The sequence below is a fragment of the Haliaeetus leucocephalus genome, unplaced genomic scaffold (genome assembly GCF_000737465.1).
Source record: "Haliaeetus leucocephalus isolate CR32 unplaced genomic scaffold, Haliaeetus_leucocephalus-4.0 Scaffold395, whole genome shotgun sequence".
Taxonomy (NCBI): Eukaryota; Metazoa; Chordata; class Aves; order Accipitriformes; family Accipitridae; genus Haliaeetus; species Haliaeetus leucocephalus.
The window spans coordinates 4,576,284-4,596,564 of NW_010972831.1; the positions used below are offsets into that span (position 1 = coordinate 4,576,284).

The 20,281-nt window shown below is 38.3% G+C and overlaps 1 protein-coding gene across 2 annotated transcripts; it reads left to right on the forward strand.

Moving 5' to 3' along the window:
• Nucleotides 1–93: 93 nt before the first annotated feature.
• On the forward strand, nucleotides 94–18,774 carry NSRP1 (nuclear speckle splicing regulatory protein 1). Of its 2 annotated transcripts, none has more exons than XM_010573682.1 (7): nucleotides 94–313; nucleotides 1,571–1,657; nucleotides 11,424–11,480; nucleotides 12,781–12,912; nucleotides 13,868–14,075; nucleotides 14,656–14,764; nucleotides 17,183–18,774. In XM_010573682.1, exons 2-7 carry the CDS (start codon nucleotides 1,583–1,585, stop codon nucleotides 18,213–18,215), a joined length of 1,614 nt encoding a protein of 537 aa, XP_010571984.1. In that variant the 5' UTR covers nucleotides 94–313; nucleotides 1,571–1,582; the 3' UTR covers nucleotides 18,216–18,774. The 2 variants fall into 2 exon arrangements, with proteins under 2 accessions (XP_010571984.1, XP_010571985.1); XM_010573683.1 differs by having other exon boundaries at nucleotides 288–313; nucleotides 1,571–1,698.
• Nucleotides 18,775–20,281: the final 1,507 nt, after the last annotated feature.

The following is a 20,281-nucleotide window of genomic DNA, read 5'->3' on the forward strand; positions in this document are numbered from 1 at the left end:
CTCGGCTCGGCTCGGCTCCCCTCCCCTCAGGGCGACGCGGGCCGCCCGCAACAGCCCTTCGTCTATCGGCACTTTCGCCACTCGGCAATGAGCCGTTAAAAAAACTCGTCCCCCGCCTCCGGCCCTCTCCGCCCGCTCTCTGCTTCCCTTCCGGAACGGGACCGCGGCGCGGTGCTGCGGCGGGAGCCTCCGGGGCTGGCGGGGAAGGGCGGCGTTTCGGCCGTGAGGAATCTGCGGCCGCGGAACGGCAGGCGGCTCTACTTGGCGGCGGCGAGGGCAGCGGCCGGGACAAGATGGCGGCGTTGAGCAAGCAGTGAGTGACGGTGGAGCTGGGGCTGCGGGGTCCCGCCGCGCCGCCGGCGGGCTCCTCGGGGCGGAGGGTCCGAGCGGGCCCTGCTCCGCGGGGCAGCGGCTGGGGGGGAACCTTGGGGCCGCCGCTGAGGGCGAGCGCAGGCGAGGCCCTGCCTCGGGCCGGAGCGAGCTCTGACAGAACCCCCGGGCCGGGCCGCAGGAGCGGGGCTCGCTCGTCCCCGCCAGCGCATGTCTACCGCGTAGCCTTGTCGTGTTGGCCTCAACTTAAAACTGTGTTTGTTAAAAAAAAAACAAACCACAACAACAAAACAACAAACAGTGGGAAGGTACCGGCGGCTGCTGCGGTGTTGCCGGGGGATAGTTTTCCCTCTTGGGAAGTAGATTCCCCTCAGGATTCCCAGACAACCCGCTGCGCAGCTGCCGCTTCCCAGCCACCCCCTGAGCACCGGCCTGACGTGGCCGAGGTGCTGCGGTTTGCTTCTCGGCTCCCCGCAGCCGGGTCCGTGGGAGCTGTTGGGGAGCGTGTTCGGAGCACACGGAAGCAACTCGTTCGTCACAATGATGATGTAGTACCTACGGCATCGTGGAGTTCTCCAGCTCCACAGTGCAGGCTGTGACGAACTATTTACTCAGTGATGGACTTGGGGAAAGGCAGGTGGGGGAGAAATTCCTGATTTAGGGATTGCTCGTTACCGAAAATTTAGGAAGTGTTCCTGAGCACACAGGTTGGCTGTGTCAGCAGAAGAGTTCTGCATGTGTAGTTAATCAATCTCTGCATGACATAAGCTGAGTGTAAATCCTGTCTTTTCCTGTAGCTGTGTCTGTGGATTAGTGGTTTATGTTGCCAAGCAAAATAGGTGAACTTCTTATGGCACCAGCAAACATAGTTATGGAATAGTGTCCAGTGTAGACTAAGACTAACTCTCTGCAGGTTAAACAGTAGTAATTTTTTACTTCTCCAAGGGAGAACAAGAAAATAACTTGGAGAATTCTGGACAAGAGGGATTTGTGGCCTAATTTAGGAAGATCATTGCATACAGAAACTTTGCATGGAAAAAGCAATAGCTGTGGGAGAAGCTGGCAAGCATGTGGCAAGGCTAAGCGCACTGCTGCAAATGCTGCTCAAATCCATATTTGATACATTATGGTGATGCTGATAGTTTGTTTTTAAAATTGTGAATGGTAGATTTTTGTTTTGGAACGTGCTATGTGTTTTGTTGTAAGTAATGTTAAAGGTAACTTTTAATTTTTTTCCTAGATATGGCTCATTATGCCAAAAAAATTACCACAGAAAAATCTGGTTTCGAAGAAACTCTCAGTGTTTGCAGATGACTCTGATGAAGAGGTCAGTTCAACAGTTTTCTTCTGAAATTTGCCCCATATTCCGCAAATTATTTGTTTGCAACCCTTAATGTCTGCATCAGGTTATGGCAGTGTCTGTAAGATATGTGTCATCATTTTGGAATTGGGCATGAAATATGATCTGTTTTCTTTATTGCAAGTTACATGGAAGTGATGACTTGATTGTTAGTTACTTTTTGTTAACTCTTCCAAAAGTTCATCACATGTGGCAGCCTGTTTGCAAGAGTTAACAGTATCTAGCTTGTAAAGAAGTTTGTGGGCTATCACTGGTAAAGATGTCTGCAGATAGAAAGACAGCAGTAATCAACAGACATTTCTTAGATATTAACTTTAAAGTGTAGTTGTTAAGTGTATTTTATCCTTTAGCTCATTCCACCCAAATTCGATGTAATTAATCTATGGTGTTCGGACTCACTGTAAACAAAAGCAAAGCTGTACAACCCAAAAGTTCTAAAGAAAAAAAATAAAGGCAAGTAATGAGAATTACTTGTAGTTCTGGAAGTACTCACAATACTTGTAATACTAGATTGAACAATACACAACGTTTCTGTGATCACAGAGTTTGTTGATACTCCATGATGTATAACTACATTGCATGATGTTGACAGTGTTCTTTTCTACAGGCTCCTTTAATTATCTTTTTTTTTAAGTATTACCTTCAAAATACTGGCTTTCTACCTGCCCCAGTAGAGGGTGCTGTACACTGTAAAAATTACACTTCTGGATGTACTGCTATGAGTATGGGGAGCATTCAAGAACTGGTGTGGTATATAGGCTGGTTTGGATACCTTACAGAAACCCAACTTTTAAAACAGAATTTTTGAAGGATTTAAAGCCAGTAGCTTCATAGTTCACAGGTAAAGAATAGAAATCAGAATTGTGGAGATGAACTCTCCACATGGGTGGACCTTTCTGGACATGATGTTGCAATTTACTGGTTTTTATCAATCTGGAATTACTTGTGATAATTTAATCATAATGTCATTTATGTGCATAATTAGCTTTTTTCCACAAAATCCAGAAAATAAACTTTACATATACCTGTTGTTTAGAAATTTAACATTTAAGAAGTTGGAGTTTAGAGTCAGTTGAAATTAAGAAAGAGAACCTGTGTTACAAAAATGTTCTTACTGTTCTAGAGCTTCATTCAATGCTCTTTCTTTTGTGTGGTTGAAAAAACAATGCTAATAAAGCATCAATTAATCTTTGTCAGGTTTTGACTCCTATTATCAAAACATTTCTTTTAAAAAATTTTTTTTTTTTTATAATAAACTAGCAGTTGTTATTTTTATGTCACAGAAAGCTTGAATCTAGCAATTCCAAGCCTCTGTGTGCCTGGTTCCATTACAGAATCCAGAATGCTGCTTTTGAAGGTGTCTGAGCAACCTTTATATGGGGCATGAAAGGGCCAAGGGCCTTCCTAGTAACATCCACTCAACTCTCAACATGAAACTGCCTCAGTGCATCTTATAGGACTTAGAGGAAACAGAGATGACAGGAACATGTCTTAAATCCCATCTCTTTCCTCACTTAGCTGCTGTCCTCAGTGCTATCAGGAGGTACATCCTTCCACTTGAGCTCATACCTAGCACCGTGGCTCTAAAGAGAGGCTTTCCTTTAAATACAGCTAATGGAGATGACAGCACATCTGCTGTCCTTAATGTCAGCAGCACTTCCTTGTCAGTTTGGGATTTGGTGCCTTTCTCTACATTAAGGGAGTGACCCCACATTTTCCAGATCCAAAGAATGAGCTTGATTTAATCTATTGCCATTAAACATTACACGGTAGGACTGGGAACCTTCCTGACTGTTGGGGCTATCTTGCATTTTTTCGCTTCTCCATTTTCTCTTAATATCTAAACATTAAAGCAAAATAATGAATGCTAATAATTATAATAATGTATGCTGCTGTCTACTAACTTTTAGTGTAACGGATCAAGTATCCTCCCTTTCAGAAAGGCTGACAGATTCCCTACCAGAGTCTGTTTATAAAGACTCTTAAAAGTTGTCATGCTCATCAGTATGGTACATACCCGGCAAAAAGTAATAATCTCATAACTGCCTTTATCAAAGCAGATCATTTTTTAAAAAAGCAAAATTACTTTATTAGTTCAATAATAATTTCAGAGCTTTTCAAGATAAGGAGCAGCATTTGGGAGGGGTTTCATTTCCTGTCTGCTACCTTATCAGTCAGAACTACATCTCAAATGTCTGGAGATTATGTATTTTTAACTGAACTCTAATATTTGTGCTGGGAAATCTGCACACCTGACTTGGTCTGTGGTTATATATTAGATACCAAACTTTTGCTCCCTTTTTTTTTTAATGTTACTGTGCATATTTCATTAAGATTTTGCCTGTACCCTTGCTGAAGGAATTTGAAAGGGTTTTTTGCTGTGGCTAAGTACATTAATGAATGTTAGTTGCTGAGGAAGATGATCTTTGGGTTAGTTCATAAGAAATAGAACATCTGGGATGGAAATTTTCTTGAAATACAATGTTGACTGGGAAAAAGTAAACCAGGTGACTATAGGTACTTCTAGCCAACATAGTTGTGAATTATTTGCCTTCATAATGAGGAGTTGTTGCTGTTTTAAAAAACTGGAGGGAAGGTTGTTGCCCCTAGGAAAGCCTGTTGTAGCGAGTAGATGCTACCTCAACAAACTATGAGATGTTAGAAATAAATTTCCATTCTGGCTTACTGTTATTTGTGATGTATCCAATCCATTTTCTCCAAAAATATTACTCCCTTACTCATGCACTGCATTTTCAGAGAGGTGGCTTGTCAGTATTCCCAGTGTACTCTTCCACGTTCTGTTTTAACTTTGGAATTTAGTTGAGAATATCTCTGTGCCACAGCAGATAAAATTCCTGTTTCTTGATTGTGTCAGAATTGCCCAACATACATTCCTGTACCTTACTAGCCTTTCAAAACTGGTTTGTTGCTACAGGATGTAAAGTATTGCTGAAAAAATAACTGTATATAGACCACAGTAGGTGCTAAATTCAGGAGAGAGCTTGTGGAGTCAGTGCAGATAGTTCTGTGAATGTACCAGCTTGATTTGGTGGGTTTTTTTAGTGACCATCTAAAAGATAAATGGAGTGTTTAAGCTGGCGCAAAGGAAGAAACTGAAAACAAGCAGAAGACTATATCCGGTTGTAGACTCAGATTTTTGGTTTTGCTTACAGATCCTTCCATTCACTTTGCAACTTTGCAAAGGATACAGTATGACTAAAAAAAAGATTAACGAAGTAAGGAGTATTGATGATGATCAGAGTTGATGCAACAGTTTTCAGGCAAAATAAGACTAAGTAGACTAAAAAGGCTCTTAGAAAAGAGATTATTGAGGAGAAGGAGGTGGAGAGGAATAACTCAAGAGGATGTACGTAAAATCAAGAATGATTCAGAGAAAGTAAAGTGATTTTGCCATTTCTCACAATATGAGCAGTAGAGTATATTATGGAATTACCAAGTGACTGGTTTAAGCTAAACAAAAGGAAGTTGGGGTTTTTCTCCACACAATGTGTAATTAAGTTGTGGAACTCATTGCCACAGGATATTGTGGCATGGCCAAAAATATAAATGGATTCAGAAATGGATTAGTCAAATTAAGGGGTGCTCTTGGTGTCCAACAGTGGTCCAGGTGCATCCTCCAGTTCAGGAAGTCCCTAACCTCTTCATTTCTGGAAGCTAGGAGGGAATGCCGAGGAAAGCTAATTCTGTACGTGACTTGTTTTTCATGTTCTTTCTCTTAATCGTCTGCTAGTAGCCATGACTTATACAGTGTATGAATTGAGATTAATCTGTTACCTGATGGTTTTTTGGTGTCCCCCGTCCCCGAAGACTTGAGTCTAATGTACATTTAGTGATCATCCATGTGCAGTCTGTAGTTGGATAATATAGGTCTCGATGAGGGCAAGCCTTAACAATTCACTGCTAAATACATAACCTGAGAGTGTAAGTAGCTTATCTTAAGATATTTTGATACCAAAGTGTCGTGAATCCAAAGATGTCTTAGTCTGAGATTCCTTATCTGATGAGAGGAGAATGAAGTGAGCAGAGTCAGATCTTAGCCTTTCAGAGACATAGCCACATAGGTCCACAAACTTGGGGCAAGATCCATAAAAAACATGCAGGTATCTACACTTGAGTTCCCTGAGCTCCCTGTACAGTCAGTAGAGAGGCAGGTACTTCTGACACACAACTTATCTTGTCTAAAGTAGATGGCTAAAATCAGTGAGATGAATTTTGCTCTGAAAGTGTCTATTTCTCAGTCTTTTAACAATAAAGTGCTTTTGGACTGGCTAGCTCAGTATAAGTGCAAGCTTTGCTTTTTGTGAACTGGCTGAGTATCTGTGCTTTCACTTGCAAATAGAGCTCCAAATTATCCTGCTGTTGCTGTTTGGTCAAATATTTTTCTGCGCATCCAGTTAAAACTAGATGGTTGTAGTGAGAGATTAAAATCAAACTGCATATAATCTGCTTGATGTCACCGAAGCATTTAATTTCCCTTTAAAATGTATTTCACTTTAAACAAAGGTAATTTATTTTATGTGTCTACTGTAAAGCAGCATGTAGAGAATTCAAAAGGGCAATGTTAAAGGGCAAAGCCCCCTCATGGGTCTTTCATAGCAGGTTATATTAGAGCAGAAACATCTTCTGGCTTTAAAAAAGGAATGGATTGATGTCTTATATTGTCTATCAGTAAGTACCATGCCGGGGGTTTTGGTAGCAACCACAAATGCTTTTCCTTAGGAGGCAGGCTGTGCAGCTAATATGAGATATTCCATTAAGAATAGCTATTATGTTAGAATTTGTTGGTCTCGTACTTCTTGTGGCAGTCAGTGGGGAACACCAAGTCAGGCATCTCGCATAGACTTTGAGAACATCTTTTGAAATAGTTGTGATGTTTTTTACAAGACATTCTCAGCTTCAGATTTAAGGTTGTAACTTCCTAGAAACCAGCTTCAACACTGAAAATTATACTAGTCACAGACTAAGACTTGTTTTCTGAGACTATGCTTAAATGGTACTGCACCCTCTGCTCCAGAAATGGTCATTTACAGCAGTAGTTTAGGAGGAATTACTTCTAAAAACCCAATGACAGCAACTGGCTTTTTTTCCCCCAAGGACAAATGAGTAGCAACTCATAAGGATACATAGAGCCTGAGTATTCTTTAAACTAGGCACATTCAGTTAAATCATTTGCTATCCTCCTTTTGGTTTGGTTTTCTAAAAAAAGCTTTATATGATTCATTGTCTGACATTTGCCCTTAGTAAGTTTCTGAATGTACTGGCCAATTTCAGTGAATTTGCCAAGACTAGATGTGTCTGGCTGCAAAACAAAGACCCGGTTAGTACCCCGATGAGGAGAAAGACTGGAAGCTGGGGGCTGGCTGCCTAGTCTAGGTGAGACAGGAGGAAGCAGGAGATGCAGAAGGGAACAAAGGAACTGCAGTTGGGACCTGAGATGTGGGAAGACGGGCATTGAGGTGGGAAGGCAGAGAAGACAAATTTGTAAGAGAATGAAATTTTGGTTGTCTCATTTGTGGAATTGCCTTTTTAGGTATTTGCATTTGAACTTTGAATTGAGCTTTTTGTATAAAGCTGTAAATGGTTTGCATGCTCTATCATGAGTTGAACATAGCTGAGACAAACCAAAAACATTGGTCGGTAGTTTGAACGTCTGTTCTCCTTTGGTTGTGTAGGAGCAATGTAAAGAAGGCATTTTAAGAAGTAACTTAGAAGGGGTGTGTGCCTGCAGGATAAAAATAAGGAGGTAGCTTAAGCACTTAAGAACCTGAAAGAAGCTTATAGATACCTGAAGGAGATAAGAAATCAGAGAGAGCAATGAGAAATGTTAGTAGATTGGGGTGATTTTTTTTTTTTAATTTTTTACATTTTCAGTTGTGTACAAGCTATCTTTCATGGTCTCCTAGGAGTGGTAGACTGGAGAGTCTCATTTCTGAGAGTTTCTTGATTTGCATGGATTCTGTGTCATTTCACAGGATAGGGTTAAAACATTTTCTCCTTCCAGAAAATATTAAACTATAAGCTTTGTGCTTCAGAAGAATAGCTTGACTGCAGGGAAAGTATGAGACAGATTGCTGAGCTTATAGGGCCTTTAATAAATGGGCAGTTGATAAGTAAAAACAATACAAAAGAACGGGAAGTTCTCATCTATCAGAGCTCATAGCATGGCAGGAAATTGTCAACCATAAACTATTAGGGAAGGTGTTTGTTTTTTGTAAACTTACTGCCACTCTAGACAAACAAATCGCAGGTGGACTTCTTTACAATTATATGTACAATAATGAGGATTATATATTACATTTTTTTAATGCAATCTTTGTAGATCAACGTGTTTGTTTCATGTAGGTAGACAAGGAAAACATTCTAAGCAGAGTTTCATATATTTTGGTGGAATAAAGCTTATTCTGTAAATATAACTGGAGAATCTGTTTTGTCTTCTACTGAGCCCTTGCTTTCTGGCATAATGCATGGGAGATTCCTTACTGTTCAGGTACCTTTCTGTGAAACCAGTGGAAGAGTGTCTGGTAAAGGAATCCTTCAGTGATGACCCTTAATATGTCAAGCAGAGGACCATCTTCTTCCCCAAGAGCCAGGAGGAAGTGTAGGTCTTCTGTGTAATGCTGGCATGTGCTCCACTGTCAATTTAAAATAGTTGTTTGCATTAAGAAATGTATACTGACTCATTTATAGCATTTTTTTAGAAGAAAGCATATGACATAAAGATCAAGTGCAGTATTTTAAGTATTTCTCAACATCAGCTCATGAACCCTGAAAGCCAGAGGTAAATACTAGATTAATGAAGCCAGGATTCTTGTAGGTTGTTTTAAACCAAATAATCCACTATCTACTTCCCTCAGTCAACCAGCCAGCCAGCTACATAAATAAATAAAAGGCTATATCCAATTCTAGTCCAGATAATCAGCAAGCTGCAGTATACAGGGTGTAGTCCCTGATACCAGAGTGGACTCTCCGCGTGTGCTGCTAATATCTGCCAAGCTCAGCTTCCTAAAGCCTGAAGCGTGGTCTGCTTCCTTACCTGGTTATCTGCAACTGAGTAAGAGAGAGAGGCTGCTTTCTAGTGATGAGCATAACTGAATCAGTGCAGGGTTTTTCTTCCATGGAAGCGCACATCAGGGTTTCCCTTTATTACTGTAGTTTAACCACAAGGTTTAATTTTGAAATCAGAGCTGGATTTTATCTAAGTCTGCATGTAGCAATTAAAGCACCAGAAAAAGTTGGAATATGTGCCCTTTCAAGTTCCAATTTTTGTGTGTAAGTCCCTCACTTGGAGTGGGCTAGGAAGGAATATTTTGAATATTCTGTGTCTCAGTTTTTTCTGATTGTAGTATTACTTAACAAAAGTAAGTACTGGCATGTTTATAGGAAGTGAGCAAAGGTCTGAGTATCTAGAATTCAGTGGATGCTATGTTGTGATACCATATGTACTTCTCTGAATATTGACAGTGTTGTCTTAGCACCTTCTCTTGCTGTGTTTGGAATGACTTGGTACTCCTCTGAGATACTACCTTTCTGGCTTTTTTTAAAAGCTGCACAGAAGCTTGCAAGTCTTTTTATTATTTGTGGTTTGCATAGCAGAAAAAAGTCCCTTAGAAGTGATCCCTGTATGTACCTGTTAGTCCCATATGACTTGTGAACTCACTAACAATCTTAACCATCCTTGCTGGGTGGCAGCGGTCCCTCCCGAAGATACTGCGGTCCTGTGATCTTCATGAAAAGTGGCAGCTGCTTAAAGGCACAGCCATAGATGAGAATTTGTGATTTTAATCTTTCTCAGTGTTAGAGGAGGAACTGTTCACTGACTGCTCAGCACAGGGCTAGCTTTTGGTCACACACAGTGTTGCCCACTTGCGAAATCCAGCAGGCAGGGTGTCTGAGGAAGTGGTAAAGGAAATAAAGAGACAGAGGTTGCAAAGTCCCATATAATGAAACTCCATTAATTCTCCTGTTCGTGGCACAACTTGTTCCCTGTTTCTGAAATTAACCAGTGAAAAAATATTTGGGCTGTTTGCAGTCCGTCATGTAGAAAATTGTGGAAAAGCACTTGGTTTTTTTCCTTGTTGACACATCTGTTAAAATTTTAATAGCATAAGAAAGAGGGGACACGACAAGTTATTATTTTATTTTAAACATCAAATGTATTCAAAAGCCTTCTTGTTCAGGGGATCTGTTTGAATTTACATGGTGCTAATTCTGTTTGATTTCAGAAGATCCTAGTCCCTGCTGCCAAGCTCCCTGCTAATTGGTTACCATTTTAAAATTTTGTTAAGAGCTGATTACACAATCTCTTTGTCCTTTTAAAATGTGATACAGAGCATGTATTAGTCAAAGTTACAAAACTTGGGAAGCTGCCAAAATGCAAAAGGATTTTTCCTTCCTATTTCTGCTTTTTAAGATCAAGAGATACTTAATGACATAAACAAGCATACGAGTCCTGTCATTTATAGTGAATCTGTTTAATAAACAGTATTATCTATTGGATGAGAAAAGGTAGATAGGCAGTTTAGTTCAACACTAATTAAAAGACAAAACCAAGTAAGATGCAAAGGTTTTTTTAAAAGACAATATGATTAGAAAATGTGTTTTCAGTAGTGGATATGTTTTTTCTTAGGGAAGTTCAGTACTGCTGGTTTTTAGCATATTAATCTTGAAAAATGAAACATTAACATTTGAAGTACGTGCTGTTCAAATCAGCAGTATTCTTATTTCTAAAAATAGATAACTAATGATAGAGATCAAACTTGAAATCAAGTGCCATATCCATTTGGATATTTGTCTTTTATTATAAATACAGTTTTTTCATGTGATTGTCAGTAAGAATGTCTGCTCGTGACTTCTACATGTCTGATGACATTTACATGCTGGAAGAAGAGTATGTATATTCTGAATAGCACCTATCTATTTCACAGACTATTAGAAATACAATTTAAAAAGTCATTGAGAACATTTATCCTTCTTTATTCACAAACATAGAATTCCTAAGAACATTAAAACATTTTTGATATATAAATTGGTAGGAAGGTATCATTCCAATTTATTTTGATTTGGGGGGTTTGTGTTCTGTGTTTTCCTTTTTTCTTGTTGTTTTTTTTAATGGCAAAACCTGAAAGAATTGTAGTGTTCAGGAGTGAAGAGATGTATTAGAAGTATCCTTCTCTTAGGAATTTGTTTCAGTACTGGCTTTAGCTGTCCTTTGCTAGATGTTTTGCCTGCTGATGTGCTAGCTTCTTGCACCAACAGACTGACCCTTGCCATAGTAGACGGGTATGTCTTTTCTGCCCGTTTTATGGCAGTGGCTGGAGGAAGGCATTGCAACTAAACAGTTTTCACAGACCTATGTCTCTGTGCATTTCTTGAACAGAGATTACTTGTTTTGTGAAATGGCATGAAATTTTGTGCAGCTTTTGAGGTACACATGTCATTGAAATACTGTTCTTAAGCTCATCACCATTTTCATTAAAAAAAATATATACACATATATATGTTGAGGTTCTGCAATAATGTGTTCATTGAAAAGGCTGATTCATTGTATGCTTGTGAATGAACTTTCAGTTTTTCTTACAGAAAAATACTGTTGAAGTGAGAGACTGACTTATGTAATGGGACTATTATATAATTGTTCATTAGAATGGTAGAAAAATAATATGAGCTGTGTCAATGTAATTAATTTTATTTCTGCAATGTTTCCTTCTTTTAGCCATCTGTTGGTGAAAGTCTTCAGAAAGAAGCATTGAAAAAACAAGCAATGAAACAGGTAAGATGCAGTGGGGACTCTTCAGGCCCATAGCAGATTAAGAAATTACTGCATCCATTCCCTTTTATTAAATAATTGCAGAAACATAATTGTGCAACTTCAGAGTTAGAGTTACCCTTTTAAAAAATGCCATATAATTTTATGGTCTTTGTGCATTGCTCTTTGCAGCACAAGACTTTCTTTAAAAATCGACTTGAAATTCTCAGAACCATTCCTCTAGCAATGATTTTGTTTCGCTTTTCTGGGCAAGATTGCTCTTTTTGAAATTCTCCTGGCTATGGTCAGAGTAGCTGAAGAGCTGCCTGATGAAAGCTGCGTGAGTGAGGTTTAACACAGAGCTGGTCATAACTTAAAACACAACAAAATTTCTGTTTACTCAATGCAAGCACTTAAATATGTAAGATGTCACAGTTTGTTTTGTGGCATAGAATGCATTGATGTTTTTAGAATTTCTCAGTTTGTTTCATTTTTAGAATGTAATGTTACAAAGTATTGGGGTTTTAAATATTTAAATATATACCAACAGTGAGCCTTTTACTGTAATCAAGGAATAAATTATGCGGAAGAAACACAAATTTTACATTTTAAAAAGTTCCAGACCAATACAAGACATAGCTAGAAGAAAAAGCTATTTATGCGTCATACATTTAACACTTTTTTTTTTTTTTTTGATGGAGGCAATATGTGCTTGAGAGAAACTTTTATGGGTGCTGTTCGGCATTCCTCTTCTGTTGTCAGGAGATCTGATCTAAGGGCTCCCCTAGTAGTTGTTTTTTTCTGATAGGGCTTTTAAAAACTGAACGGTTTCACAGTTCTTACTTCCAACTTGACTGTAAAAACAAAAGGTAGAACTGTGACATATGGAATCGTATCCTGAATTACGTTGGTACATATTTGTTATTTGGAGCTTTAGGGAAGGGAGATAAACTATAGATGAAAACAGACAGTAAAATTAGTTGAAATGGTGTTTATGAAAAAAATTAATTACATTATTTGAAGGAACAGTTTGGTCATTAAGAAGTTTCCAGTGTTGTTTTGACTGTTGTGCTTTACTTTGTGTATTTCCTATAACTGCAAATACGGGTGATGATTTGATTGTTTGTCTTCTCAATCCTGGTAAACACGTCAAGAACTTTGTAGATTAGGCTGTTTTTAATTTACACACAGTGTTCCAATGGATAGGTTTATACTATAGATCTGTTTAAATTACAATATAGGAATAAAATTTTGGAAAATAGTACAAATTTCATGCTTCATTTTTTGGTATCTTTTCTTCTCTTCCCCCTTTTTTTTCTTTTAGACTAAATTGGAGATTCAGAAGGCTTTGGAGGAAGATGCTACAGTGTATGAATATGACAGTATTTATGATGAAATGCAGCAGAAGAAGAAAGAAAGTAATGCCAGAGTGTTATCTGGAAAAGATGACAAAAAGGTCGATACCTGAAAATGTATGCTGTCTGTCTTATCTCTGTATGTTTGGAATAACTATGATTGATTAACTTTTAAGCTTTGCCAAATGCATTTTCTCATGGGACATGCAAGTATTGTGCTGAAATCCTGTTATATCAGGTATTAATTTGCAAGACTTTTGGCAAAACTAATATTTCATCAGATACTTCAGAGTCCTGCTCAGTGGTATTCTGGAGGGCGGCAGTCTACAAGTTTCCCACCCAACTTATGATGCACATATAGCTTTCTGTGTATTTCTGAAGAGAATGTTACAATGGGATAACTAGATTAGAGGCAATGGGCCCTGCAACAATACTACTTCTGATAGTAAGGACTCTTTCGTTATTAAGCCAATGAACATAAATCATCCCTCCTCACTCACTAGTGTGCTTACTGGAGGACTGTCAGAAGACTAAAATAATTAACTTTCATTGGTGAAATGTGAGCCAATTTCCACAGCCCAATGCCTTGTTTCAAAGCATTGTTGAATTATCCTGACAAGTGATATTTTCATAGTTACTTACTCTCTTTCATTTGAAAGCTCTTGTCAGGTCATGTGCGTATAAAAGGAAGATTCCCACTCCTTTACAGCAATAGAAAGGCAAGACTATTACAAAACAGAAGACAGAGGGGTGAGAAATCAAAAAATACTTAATTTCAGTCAGAGCAAAAATCATCCTAGTCAAAAATGGGCTGAATGTTTTGACTGAATACAGCAACCTCTTTTGTTATTGGGAAGCATGACATGTTAGTGATCTAAAAGGGAATGACAGCTTATTTCAGATAGCTATCAAACAGTGTGAGAATATGTTAGACTAGCTTCTGTCAATTTTCTTCCATTACCAACTTTCTGCAACATCTCCATCAATCCCAATTTGTGTTTTCTCAGCCACCTCAATTACCTCTCAGCCTGATACCTTTTTTCCCTTCTATTTTAGCCCAGATATATCCAAAATATCCTCAAAGCAGCTGAAATTAGAAAGAAGGAGCAAGAAAAAAGAATGGAAAGAAAAATTCAGAAAGAGCGTGAAATGGAAGGAGGAGAGTTTGCCCACAAAGAGGCTTTTGTGACTTCAGCCTATAAAAAGAAGCTGCAAGAAAGGGCTGAGGAGGAGGAAAGAGAAAGAAGAGAGGCAGCTCTTGAGGGTGAGATTCACACTGAAATAATTCCCCTTAAAAATAAGTATGGCGTTATACATGATTTACAACATCATCATCTGGTCTCTCAGTGAGGCTTGAGATAATTAAAATCAAAAAGGACCAGATAGCAGATACTGAATCAGATCCAGCTTTGTGTGTTACTTTCCTTTGTACATGTTACTAAAGGAACAGAGGAAGCTCCTCTGTTTGTGTGTCAAGTACTGTTTGGGTTGCTACTTTTAATTTTTGAGGAGCGGTCTGTTGTTGAAGGAAGACTCGTAAGACTGGGGTATGATGATGCTTACAATGCTTACTTCAGACATTCTGTACAGTGTCCCAAGAATAGGTGTAAAGAATAGGGTATAGGATCATAAGATGAGTCAGGTTGAAGTGGACCTCTGAAGGTCGTCTGTTCCAGCCTCCTGCTCAAAGTGTGGTCTGCTATGAGGTCAAATCAGGTTGCTTTGAGCTTTTTCTGCTCTGGGCTTGAAAACCTCCAGGCTGGAGACTACAGTCTACCAATTTTGAGTTGTGTCTGATGAGTATTTGTGGCACAGTAAGTCCAACCTTATTTTCTTTCTCTTAGCGTACCTGGATGTGACTAAACAGAAGGATCTCAGTGGATTTTACAGACATCTTTTAAACCAGAGGGTAGGGGAAGAAGAGATGCCTAAATGCAGCTTCCGTGAAGCCAGGTAGGATGCGATTCCAGAAGGCTTTCAGATATAAACCAGCTTCTGGCTGTTTGTGATTCCAGACTCACTGGAACATTGTAACAATTAGAGAGTACTAAAACACTGGTAGGGTAAGTGGATTACTTCATACATCTGATCTACTGAATTGTTTGGAAAATGTCTAATGATCATCAGTGGTATAAACTATAAGACAGAAACAAGCGGGAGAGGGATGCCGTTTAAAAAGTGTCAAGGGAACAGTCATACTTGTAATACTGCTTGGTATTATTCTAACCTACATTTACTTTGGTTTACATAATATTTGGCAATCTGCATTAAGTTACGTATTTTGAATCATGAGGGAGACAAAAGGTAAAATAATGAGCATAGAGATAAGTCATAGGAAATGATGTCGTCATATGAATTTCCTGAAAAGAATGTGAGTCTCTAACTTTGTCCTTATTCCACATTTACAGGTTCATAAAACATAATTGAGTGTTGACGCTGTGGTAAAAGGAAATTAATCAAATATATAGGAAATCCGGTGGGAATATTTAAAAATCTTAATATATGCACATTCCGAAGCAAAGTAATGAGATGAGGCTGAATTATTTATGTAGTTGAGATGGTGAAATTCTGCCCTGTGGATAAATACGGTGAAGGGGATATGTTTCTTATATGCAACAACGGATCATTCAGGTCAAACCTCACTTGAGATAGGCCTTAAACCTGGATGTCACTAGTTAAATGCTTGCTATCACAAAGAAAATGCAGCTTTCATCAAGAGATCTTCTAGATCTGAGGTTGGATTATTAGAAAGTAAATTCTTAGCTTAAATGAAGAATGTGATCACAGTGAAGTTACTCAGCTATCTGAAATAAGGGAATTCTCGATTATGTCTTTAGTATAAGGGTGTGCCACCTTGTTGGAAATAAATAGGGGAAAGTAGTGTAAAAGAAGTAGGAAGTAAGAATTACTGACTCGAAGAAAAGCAGAACAGCTTCCTGAATTTAAGCAGAAAATGGGAAATTTGAGACCACAGTTTTGTCATTTGAGACTTAAAGTATTAGTATACCTATGTGTTTGGAAAAACATCCTGTCTCAGGCTTTCACCAAAGAGAAATACTCTCAGGCTTTCACCAAAGAGAAATACCTGCTTGGTTTCAGTAGTGCTCAGAGATTGCTACTGAAGTAGTTAAATGAATTTTGCATTTTATGGTTTTTCTTTTTATTGATGAAATCTAAGTGAACTCAGTTGCATTTCTTTATAAAAACAGTAGCAGTAGTGGTCAGCCCACTTGGTTGTCCATTTGCTTTAATAGTTCCTTCTTTCAGAGCGTCTTCTGGATGATGTAGTTCTGTACTGTGTAGAGATCATTTGAAATGATGGTTTCTTAATCTTGCAAATTAGGGAAATGTTCCCTTTGTGAATTGTATATAAAATTAATTTGGGGAAAAGAAGTAGTACTGTAGATGGTGCTCCCAGCAAGGCTTTCAAATAAGCTCAGGTGTATTTTTTTAATTTTACTCTTTTCTTACAGTGGTACACTAGGATACAGAGAGAAAATGGCTCAATTTTCAGATCTCAGAATTTGTATCACTTGTCCCTAAAGTGATCCACCTTTGACTTGTCATTTTAATTAATTGGATTGCTAAACAAATTATCAAACTTTTCAACATAATTTTTAGTCATTGTTCATAGACTAACAATGCTTTGAAGTATTCATCAAACATTCAATCTAACTAGATGGTGTGCTGATTCATAAGAATTTACCACTGACTGTTACTGTAGCTGTATGATTAAAAAGAAGAGACATGTGCCTTGTGTGAGTAAACACATATTTCCCTATCAGTCAGAAAAGAATGACAAAGCATAGCCTTTCTGTCTACTGCCCAAATTTGTCCTCCATGGGTCGGCTTTTTGTATTTAAGAATCTATGACTTGTTAAAAGATACTAATTCCTATCTAGCCACAAGAATGAGATCCTCAGAAATACCAGATTAAAAAAATCTACTACTACTAATGGAAGCTATGGTCCTACCTCTCTCAACAAAACATACAACCTGCTGCTTCTCTGGATAATTATTTGATGTGAATAGAGAAATAAACATACAGGAAAAAATGTGTGGCTTGCCAAAAAGCTTACACAGGAATACAAATCTATGTCTTTTTCCTTAGGTGGAGGCTACAGATACTTAACCATAGTCATTCTTTTACATAAATTCAACAGCTCGCATTCACGAATGAAGCAGATACAGATACTTAATAGAAATCCTTTGCGCTGGATTCCTGGAACCTGAGCCACAGATAGATTTGCTTTCTTAGACTTCTCAGGAGCATCTTTTGCTTAAGTACTGACCAGAAGCCAGTTTGTAGAAAAGTCTGAGATTTCAAGCTGTGTAATGTTGTTTTTTTCTTTTTTAACATAAAAAATGTAGGATAAAGGAAGAAAAATCTGACAGTTGTTATGATGAATCCAACCAAAGGAACAAATGCCCATATGAAAGACAACAACTGAAGCCCTCTACTAAGAAAGAAAGTAATCCAGATGCTGATACTGACTTAGGAACTGATAGTAGTGATGATGATAAGAGACATAAAAATAGTAAAGTAAATTTGAAAAAGAAGAAAAGGAGAGAGAGCTCTGTGAGCAGTGAAGAGGAGGCTAAACGTCACGAGAGCCAGAGGTGTTCCAGGTCACCAAGCTCATCCAGTGTGGAGGAAGAGCTGCACACAAAAGCCCATCTTACAAAGAGGGGAGAGAGCAGACCAAGCAGAAGGGGAAATGATGAACAGTACAGGGAAAAAGATTATGAGAGAAGTAAGACCCATGAAAAGGATCACCAAAGGGAAAAGGAAGAGCGACATAGATACGGGGATCACACTAATAAAGATAACTACAGAAGGAGGGAAGAGCAAGACGATAAACAAAGGGGGAAGGAAAGAAGAGAGAGGGAGGGACGTGGCAGAGAATGGAGGAAGGCAAAGGACAGAGAAGAGAAGGGTTCAGAAAAGGAACGAGGGAAAGAAAGAATAAGAAATGGTAAAGATAGATATAATGACAGAGAGAAGGAGAGAGGAGAGAAATGCAGAGAAAAGGAAGATCATGTGAGGGAGAGGAGAGAGAAATGTGGCAGTGATGAAAAGAAATACAGAGAGAGGAGGGAAAGTACTCCTACATCTTCAGAAAAACATGGAGAGACTGATCTGGGAAAAGAGAGAAAGGGAAAAGAAAGAGAGGCGGATGAGAAGGGAAGATCCATCTCTGGAATTTTGTCTGAGCAGAAACGTAAAGCTGGAGAGGAAGGGGAGAAAGAGGAGAAAAAACAAGCCCAGAAACCATCTGAGAGCATGAGCAAATTTGCCAAACGGAGCAATGAAGAGACAGTCATGTCAGCAAGGGACCGCTATTTGGCAAGGCAAATGGCACGTGTCAGTACTAAATCTTACATTGAGAAGGAAGAAGATTAATATCCCTGTGGTGGACAAAAACACTTGGTCTCTCAACCAAGAGGAAAAGCCACTGCTGCACAGACTCTTGTACAGAAGCAAAAGTGTATCCTAGCTATTTATTACTGGCTTTCATTTAAGAAATTGTGTGTGCCATAATAGAAGAACAACTTTTGAAATGGATTAATGGATCCCTTCATACACACACTTAGTCTGTTTATACAGTTGAAATACTAAATTTGGCTGACTCTGGCCTTCAGTACCCTGTCCTTGGTACTTGAAGATTCTGGGACAGACCTAGAAGTTTTAAACAACATAAGGTGAGAATACTTTCCCCTGGCAGCCCCTACTCCTTTCACCAGCTGAAACAGTGAGCTCTGCTGAAACAAAGGTATTCTCAGACCTTAGTGGGAGTCATTGTTGCCCAGTGATGCTCTCAAAAATGAGAAGCAGACAGACCTGTAAAAATGGGGAAAAAAGCAAGAAAAACAGCCTGAATAATAATCTATACGTAGTATGGCGTTTTGTAAGCTAAATGCATATTGATATATGAATTTTGTATTTATGTGTGGGCTTTGGTTTTGGGGACCTGATGTACAGAAACACTTAAATAAACTGTAAGATACATACTGGATCTAATGCATGCGTCTTTTTTAATGCTTGTGTTATTATACTGCATCTTTTTTGTGTGAAATAAGGTATATAAGTCTCTTTTCATGTACTACAGTCATACCTGCTTGTTCTACTGGAGGTAATATTTTAGATTTGTCAGTCTGTCTGTTCAAAGGTCCATAATCAAGAATAAAGTTATCTCTGAACTATAACTTGGTAAGTAGGCTATCTGATAGTGGTTGTAGTTTTTAGAATACATTTTCAATGCTTTTCATAATGGTTTCTTTCGCTTTGTTTTGTAGTAAATTTATCACTTTTATGCTACAGTAAGGTGAACTAATATTAAAAAAAAGATTTTGAGATTGGTGTTTCTCTAATATTTTGTTCAACAGATTTAGTAATGAGACAAAATGTGAGTAAAATTAAATGCCAAGCCTGCCAGTGTACAAAGATTTGAAATGGAATGAGTTTTATATGTAAACTAATCAAGCAACTAAGCACTTAACTCCAAATGTGGATCAGTTTGTTTTTGCTGTTCTGTCTAAACAAATGTAATGTGTATTGGTTCTTCTGTTGGAGTAGAATGAAAGAGTATTTAGCAGTGGGCCAAGGTTCAAACACTGAAGGAAATCCTCTGCTTTTTGTCAAAGAGGCCTTGTTGGTGTAGTAAACTGGACTAGATATTCTGCTTTTTCTTGGAATTGAGTTTTATCTTTGTTCTTCCTGTAAGAGAGAGGCACAAGAGACGTCTAAAGATGGCTTATGAATTTTAAATTTATTACAATAACAGTTTACAGTACAAGGCACATACTGATGACTTACTTACAATCAGCTTGCAACACTTGTAACTAAACAACCGCATAAATTAATACAGGTGCATTATGTACAAGTTGGAGGGAATACTTAGTTCTGTACAGCTAAACTCCAGTTTAATTCCCTTTGCTTAAAAGGCAAACATGGTCCTAATTTACTGGTTTCATAATTTCCTTTTCACTATTCAGAATAGAGGGTAGGATATACTCCTGTGATAGATAAGCAGAAAGTGAGCTGAAGAGAAGGTACTTGTTTGCCTCAAAACACTTTTAATTGCAGTGCAACCCATTTGGTATCAATATAACTAGCTTTTTTACAAAAACAATGTTTAATGTATGGCTACTTGTTGAGCTACCTGATAAATACTGGTTACTCTAAATGTTTTCAGATGGATATGTAAAAGGAAGAAAAAAGAATCAATGATAAAAAATAAATGAAATAAATTTTTCAATATTTCAACTACTTGGCTAAATAGAGGTACTAAAAAATGAACTTATCATGAGAAGATTTAGAAAACTTGAAACCAGCATGCCATGTAACAAAAAAAATAATGAGGACTGAACTGCCTTGCAAGTTCAGCTTTTATAGAATGAAAACATGGATGTATTTTATCTTTGTATTATTCAGGGGGAAAAAAGCCTTTTTAATCCACTTCTGGAGGG